Source organism: Canis lupus, chromosome 1 (genome assembly GCF_048164855.1).
Source record: "Canis lupus baileyi chromosome 1, mCanLup2.hap1, whole genome shotgun sequence".
NCBI classification, from domain to species: Eukaryota; Metazoa; Chordata; class Mammalia; order Carnivora; family Canidae; genus Canis; species Canis lupus.
In genome coordinates this window covers 50,432,889-50,443,177 of record NC_132838.1, presented here as the reverse complement: position 1 = coordinate 50,443,177, position 10,289 = coordinate 50,432,889, and the positions used below count along the sequence as shown (strand labels likewise).

The 10,289-nt window shown below is 41.3% G+C and overlaps 1 protein-coding gene across 1 annotated transcript in view; it reads left to right on the top strand.

Annotated features, from left to right (window-relative positions):
* The first annotated feature begins 954 nt into the window (after positions 1 to 954).
* PLG (plasminogen) overlaps positions 955 to 10,289 on the top strand; it is a 38,063-nt gene continuing 28,728 nt past the window's right edge. Inside the window, exons 1-4 of the mRNA XM_072829905.1 lie at positions 955 to 1,067; positions 5,347 to 5,482; positions 6,713 to 6,819; positions 10,013 to 10,127. Coding sequence (XP_072686006.1) covers positions 1,019 to 1,067; positions 5,347 to 5,482; positions 6,713 to 6,819; positions 10,013 to 10,127 — 407 coding nt within the window. The 5' untranslated portion in view covers positions 955 to 1,018. The remainder of the gene's footprint in view (positions 1,068 to 5,346; positions 5,483 to 6,712; positions 6,820 to 10,012; positions 10,128 to 10,289) is intronic.

Here is a 10,289-nt window from a genome sequence, read left to right as displayed (position 1 = left end):
TATAGAAAGAAGTTTCATAGCCTAGAGACAGGAGCATGTGTTGTTCGTATTTCACAAGTAAAATAAAACTCCCTGAACTACTCCTAAATATTTTTGAATACTGACATAGGCGTTTTAACCTACGTATCGGGTGATTGTGGCCTTCAGTCAGAGGAAAAGTAAAGCATCAACAATTAAAATCGAGACAGACTCCTTAAACTTCATTTTACCCCCCACCCCCTTGCTTTATTTCATGAGGATGAGAATGTCACGTGCACTGTGAATTTGGGGAAAAGACTCATATTTTGATGATATGACTTATAATTGTGGGAAACATGTGAGTCCACTGGACATGAAGACATTTTGATAATAAAATATTTTGACTTTTGTAGTAATTTCTACATTGTTTGGTAGGATGGGGGATGGGAATGACAAGGCCTGAGCTTATGTTTATAATCTAAGGCCTACACAGTCTCTATTAGTCTCGTCCATTGGTAGCTAAGTAACCCTGAGGAAGTTAAACTTCCTTAGCCCATGTCCCCTCATTAACGTGGGGATATTAATATTGCTTGTGTTGAAAGTTGAATGAAACTATGCATGTGTACCTCTCAGCAGAGTGTCTGGCGTAGGCAAGTTCTCAGCAAGGGTTGGCTATCAGTGTGATTGTTTTTCTTCCTTTTTTTTCTTTTCTACCTAAAGCCGGGGAAGGAGAGGAGGAAGGAACCATCAGGCAGGAAAGCAGGTGGGCTGGGGGGTTGGGGGTTAGGGGGCAGGAATCAGAAGATAAGAAGCCGCCTGGGGCAGAAAGGGGCAGGGCTGCTTTCACCACTTCCCAGCATCTATTACAGATTTAGATTTTGTAAGATCCTCCAGCCAAGGTAATGTTTGAACCCTTCGGAGAACAGTGGCAATGGGCGTCCCAGAGAATAATTAACTCCCTGTGATTATCTTATTTGTGGATGTGTTTCCTCTCAGGTAAGTCAATAATATCTCGGGATTGAGACATCCAGTTTTCTGGGCACTGCTGGCCAGTCCCAAAATGGAACATAAGGAAGTGGTCCTTCTACTTCTTTTATTCCTGAAATCAGGTAAGGCACAGGGGTTTTTTTTGTTTGTTTGTTTTTACTTTAATTAAAATGCTTTTCCTAGCAATGTCCTAAAAATAGATCACCTGATGGCTTTCCCTGCAGCTTAATTCAGCGCTTGATTCACGAGAGTCCCAAATCAAAATCTACATGTAAAATTGAAAAATTCTTTAAGAACTAAACTTAATTTGCCTCAATATGCTAAGGACTAATGGGCAAGAGGAAATAAGGAATGATTTTTTAAACCTAGCAGATTGCTTGCCAATGATGGTGGGTCGTCATCAACCCAGAAGGTCGTGGGTGCCTTTGCCTGGCTCTCAGGTCCGTTAACTCAGATCAGATCGTTTTCAGTAGTATGTTATATTCTCTTCACTTTCAGATGTTAGCAGTGAGATATGTCTGTGTCCTTTGACCTGTCTGTGGTGGTTGTCACCGGTTCCCTGACTATTGAGGGTTTAAGTGGGCCTTTTGTATGTGTAGGTTTGCTCCTTGGGCCTGGAGAAATCACATGTGTCAATTTGCCAAATGTCTTATGTATGTAGGAATTCAAGAAATACTCATGTAGTGCTTGAGGGAGGCCAGGCACATTTTTATACATACGTGTGTGTGCACTCACTCATTTAGCTGATGCGGTAGGTGGGGTAGTATATTCATCCCCATTTTACCGAGGAAGGAATCCATACTTAGGAAAATTAGGCTATTTCTCTTTTGACCGAACTCCTTAACCCAGGAAGTGAAGAAACCAGAACTTAAACCAAGCTTTTTCCAGTAGGAATTTGGTGCCTCTTCTCACTTTTCAACTTTGTTTAAGCTTCCTTTAAAATATCCTAAGAATGTCCTTATAGGTTTTCTTGGACAGCTCTATTGAAATATAATTCATATATAATTCATCCATTTCAAGCATACAATGCAGTGGTTTTTAGAATACTCTGAGTTGTGCAACCATCACCACAATACATTTTTTAACATTTCTGTTACCCCAGAAAGAAAACCCATACCCCTTAGCTGTCACCCCCAACCCCCTCTCATCACATCCCTTCCTGCCTAGCTCCTGGCAATTGCCAATCTACTCTCTGTCTCTGATTTGCCTGCTTTGGGCATTTCATTCAAATGGAATCATACATTATGCTGGTTCTTTACATAAACAAGATATGGGTACTTGAAAGTCAATTTATAAATTGCCAGATAAAATTTTGTAAGCTATTCTTTAAATTAGAGTTAAATATATTTGAAGTCAGTGGAGCCCTTTAAAGGAATGCCAAAGAAGACAGAGCAGAAGATTGCCCCGAGAGACTTCTGTGGGAGACGGCCGTGTGTGGGGTGCAGGTATGCACGTTCCATGTTAGCCCGTGGACGACAGGATCCAAAATACCAGGAACCCATTCGGTGGCTTCCACCAGAATGCGAGAGCAAATTCTTCTGCAACAGGATTAACATCAATTTTCACCAACCTTGCGGGGAGACTTTCAAAAGCTCTTTTTGAAAGGAAGGCATTTACTCTCTGTTTCCATGGACATGTTTCATCTTTCCAGGGCACAGACGTGACTAGGGGGAGGAAAAATATATCCTTTTACAGCTGTTCTCTGTAGTTTCATAAACCACTAAGTTTTTTTTTTTCCTTTCAAACATATGAGCCTGGGTGTAGATATACACACCACAGTGATAAAAAAAAATAAATGTACCCACATTATTTATGTAATGCATTTGCTTTGGTAGCAATATACATCTACATTTGGCCTAGAATAGAAAAATACTTCTCTCACTAAAAAAGACATGTTAAATATTTCTTGGTCAACCAATACACTGTACGACACCCCACTAACACAGAGCTCTTGAGTTGAAGAAAAGAAAATAGTGTGGGACAGCTTTTCAAGCACAAAAGAAAAAAAAATGTATTCTCTTTTGGGATATCCCTTTAAGATATCAGCTCCTAAGGTGGGCTCGGCAGCTTTTTGCTTCATAGCTTTTTGCTTTATGTTTCATACATAATAAGAAAATTAAAAGCAACTTAGTTAAAGGTATATATGGAAATTTTCTTGTCTTGGTATCATTTATACCCCAGCCTGTTCAACTTTCTAAGAACTCTTCAGAAAGTTTATTTGTTGTTTGTTTATTTATTTATTTAAGATTTTATTTATTTATTCACAAGAGACACACACAGAGGGAGAGAGAGAGAGAGGGAGAGACACAGGCAGAGGGAGAAGCAGGCTCCACGCAGGGAGCCCGATGTGGGAGCCGATCCTAGGACCCCGGAATCACGACCTGAGCCAAAGGCAAACGCTCAGCTGCTGAGCCACCCAGGCATCCCAGAAAATTTGATTTAAGTCATTATAGGGTACACTTTCCAGAATTAGTGTTTGCTGTGTTTTTTTTCTTTTTTTTAAAGATTTTACTTATTCATTCTAGAGAGTGAGAGAGAGAACACATGAGCAGGGGGAGGGACAAAGGGAGAGGGTGAAGTCCCTGATGCGGGGATCGAATGAACCCAGGAGCCTGAGATCATGACCTGAGCTGAAGGCAGATCCTTTACCAACTGAGCCACCCAGGTGCCCCCCACCCCAACCCCCGCCACTGTGTTTGTTTTCTAAATCACATCCTGATCGATAGAATTTACCAAGCACACCTCTCTCCTTGGAAATAAGAGCTCAAATTGGGGGAAATACAGGATGAAGGCATGGGTATGGAGCTGAAACCTCTACTTTTCTTTTTTTTTTTTTTTAATTTATTTTTTATTGGTGTTCAATTTGCCAACATATAGAATAACACCCAGTGCTCATCCCATCAAGTACTTTTCCATGATCATTTGAAACATTTTTTTCTAGCACTTTCTGGTACATTGAAAGTAAATTACAGCAGCCCAATTCCTATGCAAGGGCCACCTTCCAGTTTGGAGTATGGTAAATCAGGGGAGGATAGAAAGCAGAGACAGGGCAAGGTGGCCTCCAGAAGACGACTTGCCTCCGTCTGCTGGAGCACATTTACCCTGTGCCCCATGTGTTTGGGCGGGGAGGGCCTTTCTGAGAATGAGGGGCTGACCCTCAGTGATCCTTCCTACTGGATAATTTTCTCCAGTAGCTAAAGATGTTCTAGAAAGTCTCCTCTTTAAGAGAAAATTCTGAGAGCGCACATGCCCCCTGGAAAGAGCTCCTCTCACTGCTGGGCTTCTGAAGACTGGTCTTCTGACGCACTCCACAGCTTCTCCTGGTCACTCTTCGACCCACTCAGCCTGGCTTTGGTCCTCACCACTCCCCTCGAGGTGGTCAAGGCCGCCATGTTGCCTAATCCCATTTAGGCAAACTTTAGGCAACTTGCTGTCTTCATTTCATTAACCTCTTCTGGCCTCTCACCCTGGGAAAATCACTTAGGTTCCACATCAAAAGCAGGGAGGCCAACATCTCCAGGCCCAGAGCAGACCTGTCAAAGCCAGCTTGGGCGCTGCCTGGGACCTCAGAACAGAGAACTCTCCCTGTAGCTCCTGTGGGAACACTCTCTGCCCTTGGAAGGGATGGAGAAACCCTCAGAGAGATTCTTTGGCTCAGATTTTATCTCCCAGAAAAATCAAAGCCAGTGTTTGTGCTTTTTTTTTTTAAAATCATTTCCTCAGACATGCCAGATACCTGTCATCATTGTGGGGGAAAATGATTTTTCTTTAATTAACAGTGAGATGTCACTGTAGTAAGCCCAATATAAAAATGACCTTGTATAAAAAATGATCTTGTAAAGTAGTTGACATTTAATTCAGGTCTCATTTATTAAAATCACCAGCTCACCAACATTTTTATATCTCAGGGTGGAACCACACAGAGAATATCACATCGGTTTAAGAAAGAGAGTCACAACTACAGCTTAGAGTGTTGGAAATCAAGCAATGGCCTCCAGGTTGGGCTTAGAGCCAGGGATGGACAAATCGTTATCAGTAATTGCGAACACAGTGGCCACTGGTGGCCTCTTATGGTTCTATCACCGCATGGCAATCCACAGCAAATAAATCACATTTATTCTTATTTGAGGTCTCATGCCCATTAACATAGTACAGAAGTTGTTAAATAATCCTGATCTATGAATCTATCAATTCACTAGCTCTTTTAACATAATGCAGCCTACTAATGGAACTGCTTTCCTGACTCAACATTTTTATTCATGACACTGGGTCTGCTTTCCAAGAAAGCAGCAAGTTTTATGTGGCCGATGCAGAGCAAATAGAGGATTACAAAGTCATGATAACTGAATGGTGACGTTGATGAATCTTACCAGTTATCCCACTTTCATCTTCTATTTGCAGGTCATGGAAGCCTCCTGGATGACTATGTGAACACGCAGGGGGCTTCAGTGTTCAGCCTCACTAAGAAGCAGTTATCAGTAGGAAGCATAGAAGAATGTGCAGCCAAGTGTGAGGAGGAAACGGGGTTCATTTGCAGGTATTCTCTTGGTGGTTACTCGAATGTGGAAATATTGCCATTTGAGACACTATTATTTTGATAACGAGAAGTTTGCTCTGGGATTTATTAACAAAAACAGGATTTAAAAGGCAAGAGGAATTTCATGGGATTGGAGTTTGGGGTCTGTATTTGCTTCCTAGATCTGAAGCCATACGAACAGTTCCTTGGTAGAGTTTATTCGCGTCCCCGTCAGAAAAATGGCCCCAAAGGATGTTATAGTGAGACATGGCATCACAGCTACTGCTGCTCTTAGCTCTAGGTTTTGACATCATCATCAGTAAATATTTAATGAGAATCGTGTGACTGGAAGTGTCCCAGACCCTAAAGAGCAAAGGAGCAGAGATACAGTGATCTGATATACACAATTTGTATGATCTATATCAGTATGTGATAAATCTCTGTATAGTTGCAAGATCCAGTGCTTGCCTTTTTGTATTTATGGTGTAGTCACAGAAGCTGGATAAAATGTAAACATTTTTTAAAAATACAGGTAATGCTAGGTGTCAGTGACATCATCAATGAGGAAAGAACAATTCTTAAGGTTTGAGAGGGCTGGAGGAAGTCTAGGGAGGAGGGAGACACTGAGTGGGGCTCTAAAGGGTAAGTGACATGTACTGGGACAGGGGAGCCACATGGCCCTGTGAACAGGACCCAGCAGACCACACCACTACAGAAGAGCTCATGGAGGAGATGGTACTGGAAAGACGGTTGTGGATGGACTTGAAGGCAAGACTGAATGTCCACGACAGGACCACAGGGATGGGCAAGGTGGGGTGAGGTGAAGGGGGAGGAGATGACATGTGGAGGCTGAAATCAAGGGGACTTTCTGGGAAGGGGAAATTATAGGAGTCCAGAAGTCACATAGACCATCTTGGAATGAGCAACCAGAAACCAAATATTCCCGACTCTTTCCAACCCAAAAGCAAATATTCTAGTACTTAAGTGAAGAAAGAGCAAAGCGGTTAAAACAAAGAGAATTTGGAGGAGGAGAAGGTAAAGATAGAAGGAAACATGAGAAACTACCTGTTGACGCATCCTTTTTTTAGCACATCTTGATGCTGGGCCAAAGGTAATGGAAAGTATCCATTCTGAGCTCCTTGATCCATCAAGAGATACAATTATCTTTTAAGTCTTTTAATTATTAACAAAAACTTACTTTCCTTTAAATAGGGGAAAACATTTTGAGGGTTTCCTGATTTTTTTCTGCAGGTCATTCCAATATCACAGTAAAGAGCAACAATGTGTGATCATGCCTGAAAACAGCAAGTCTTCTATAGTCTTCAGGATGAGAGATGTGTTTTTATTCGAAAAGAGAAGTGCGTACAATATTTTCTTCTTCTTCTTCCTCCTCCTCCCGGTTTCCTTCTTCTTCTTCTTTTCCTCCCCACCCTTCCTCCTTCTGTCCCCACCTCCTTACATCTGTAGTTTATCAGACCAGAGAATGAAGACACTATTGTAGTGAAATTGCTCTCAGACTCAGGATAAGATTTGGGCACTAATCCAATTTGTTGAGTATATGACTTCACCTTTGAGATTTAGTTTTTCTTGATTTAAAAATGAAAAAATTAGATTGACAATCACTTCTACCTATGACCTAGAAAATAATATAGTCAATATTTTCTTTTATTTTTGAGGAAAAGGGAATCTAAACATTCCTTATGATCTTGGCTTTTTGTTCTGCAGGGACCATGATCCTTGGGCCCTAGCTTCTGGACCAAAGCCTGGGGAAACAGAAAAACTGAGGTGTCTTAAATCCTCAGTAACAGTTGCATACAGACAAAATCCTTACTTTCATTTTTTAACATTTCCAATATTTTCTGGTCATAGTCTCAATTTCCCTCAGACTGGGAAATGTGATCTTTTGAAAATGTGCAAGACCTGCAGTTCCTTTTCCATAGTTTCCTTGAAAATTCTGGATTGCTATTTCCATTGTTTAGGATAACAGATGGCCTAGATTCCTATGGAAATTGCGTGACTTTTTCAAGATGCAAAGTTCCATTAAGTATGTCTGAAGATTTAAGTGAATATATGGCCCTTTAAAAATGACTCTGTACCCTGTTGTTGGCTGGGATTAAGACCATTTATAATAACAATGTAGCTCTCCAAATATTCTGTAACACAGGTGTTAAGGAAACATCCTCTTTTGCAAGTTCCTGACAATGACCTGCAACATTCTCTCTAGTCTCGACACAAAACACTATGGTTGTTTTTTTTTTTTTTTTAATATTTCTTTAGGTTAGGATTATTTCTACGCATCGGTTCATCTTCTGAGGTTTAGTTAGCTGTGTGTCTACTATACTCCTTTTCTTAACACTGTTTATCTCTCATTCTTGAGATTACAGTGCTGAGAAAATCTAAAGTTTATCTGTTGAAGTTCTTAGTTTTTACAAATAGTAAAGGATGAGATATATAGGGTTACCTACTAGATTAAAAAAAAGGGGGTGGGGTGGGCACCTGGTACGATTTTCCCTGCAAAATGCTAACATTTAAATAAATCATTTGTAAATTGTTAACCAGAAAGAACGGGGGGGGGGGGGGGGGGTGACCACTAGGCTTAGTTTGAATAGTTGAATAGTTGTTTGTTTTCAAGCTGATGGAAAGGAGCAAAAGGTTATATCAACTCTGGTGGGTACATACAAACAAAAGAGAGGTAAAAAGTCAAAAGTCAGTCATTTTGCGGTGCTTGTTTCTTTACTGTAGCACATCGACCCACTGCTAAATTATCTGCCTGGGTTATTCTGGGAACACTCAATGTCAGATCACACTTTCATCTGCCCTTTCCAGCATGGCCACTGCCTCCGCCACATGGGTCTAAGTGGTCCCATCACTGGCCAAGCCACGGCAGCGGATGGGCCATAACTTCCCTGCCTGAAACTCCTCGTGTCCTTAGAATAAAATCCAAATACTTAACTGGATACTATTGGGGCCTGTGTTCTTGAAGGCTACCACATTTGCTTGAGTCACTAGGCTTTTCTACACTGGGCTTGTGTCTGTTCCTCCCACAAAGCAGAAACACAGCCCGTGGCCGAGGCCCCTCTTCTGTTTTCACCTCCTACCTCTCAACTCAAGCATCACCTGCTTTGCAAAGCCTCCTCTGGCCCCTGGGCCTCCAGAGTATCTTGAGTTTACACTTCTGATTGGTGTAATATGTCTACTGTAATAATCACTCTCAATGAGGATACATTTGCAGTCGTTATACATAGTCTTAGGTTAAAAGCATTTGTTTGCTATAGGTGTGTTAGAAGAACTTTCCTAATTGATCAATTAATTTAAAAACTTGACTAAGGTGGGAAATCATAAAATGTTTTCTAGTATAAAAATAAAATGTATCTTAAGTGTTTTATATCATCATGGAAAAACACAATTTACATTAGTACCTTTGGATGTAGAGTAGAAGCTTTTTTTCTCTAAATATGGGGCTACCATCAGCAGTTATCTGGTCCTTCCTTGCATAAACTATGCCCTAAGTGCGTTGTTTAGGATAATTGGTTTCCTACTCTTTCAAGTAGTGCAAGGTCTAGAGACATTTATTAGTCAATCCGACTGTAAAATATCTTTGTATTTTTAGGATTTCCCACCCAAAATGATATAGCCAACCATATGAGTAGATTACCCTCAGTGGGTTTGATTGCCTTTAGAAAAATCATTCAAAGTCTTTCAAGTCCTTAAAAACATTCATCTTGTTTTTTTTTAAGAAATTTTTTTCACATTCATTTCTCAGTTTACATAATCTTTAGTCAAATAAAGCTGTATAAAAACTTCTGACAATGCAAGTGTTGACTTTTGCGAAGCATAAAACCTGACTGGTGGGAAGAGAAGTGGATGGGCACACTGGAAAGTGATCTGCCAGCCATAGGGGCCCACCTCCCCACGTGTGGGAGACAGGTGGGCATCTGACAGTGTGTGTTCAAAACAAGTTGGCACCTGTTGGCTAACCAGTGAGTGGAGGCCAGTGGGAAGTGTCTACTGTCCACATACCTCTGTTTGGCAGTTTTTCATATTTAAAATACCGGGAGCCTCAAAGAATAGAAGTGGCTTGGATCTTTTTCCACCTCTGAAAAGTCTGCATCCCCCTGCCATGCCTGAAAAGCACCTGTCCCCATTCCCCTTCACTCTGTCCTCGTGCTATTTGTTTTCTCTGTTACATATGTTGCCACTAGCTCATTTCACAATGTGTGGCCTTGATTACTTTCTGTACCTAGCCTCTCTGACACCACTAGCATATAAGCTCCATGAGGGTAGGGCCTCCTTCTGCTTTCCCTATGTCTCCCTCACCCAGCATGGTTCCTGGTGCACAGAGGGGCTGTAGCTTTGAATGACTAAATCAAAGCACCAAAGTGCTTAGTGAACTCCAACTCTTACACAAATGTAAGATGTAAAAGACTCTCTTTCCAGGGAGTAGGAAAATGGTGTCTCCTCTGTGAGTCCTTCCAACAAGACTAGGCAGTGAAGGGCTCCCTCATGGGATTTCTCATGGAGGGTCTGACCCTTTTGTGGATCCCCCTTCAGTATATCTTTCAGAGTGCAAGACTGGAAATGGGAAAACCTACAGGGGGACCATGGCCAAAACGAAGAATGACGTTGCCTGTCAAAAATGGAGTGACAATTCTCCGCACAAACCTAAGTAAGACTTTTGTCTCTATGTTCATCTCTGATACTTAGAATGATCCCATTACCCCCAAATCAAACCAGATGCCATTTGCTCCAAATCAAACCGGACTAGATTAAGAAGCAGGTATGGAAAGAGCTTTATGGATGTAGAGGTAGGATGATTCAGCTATTTATA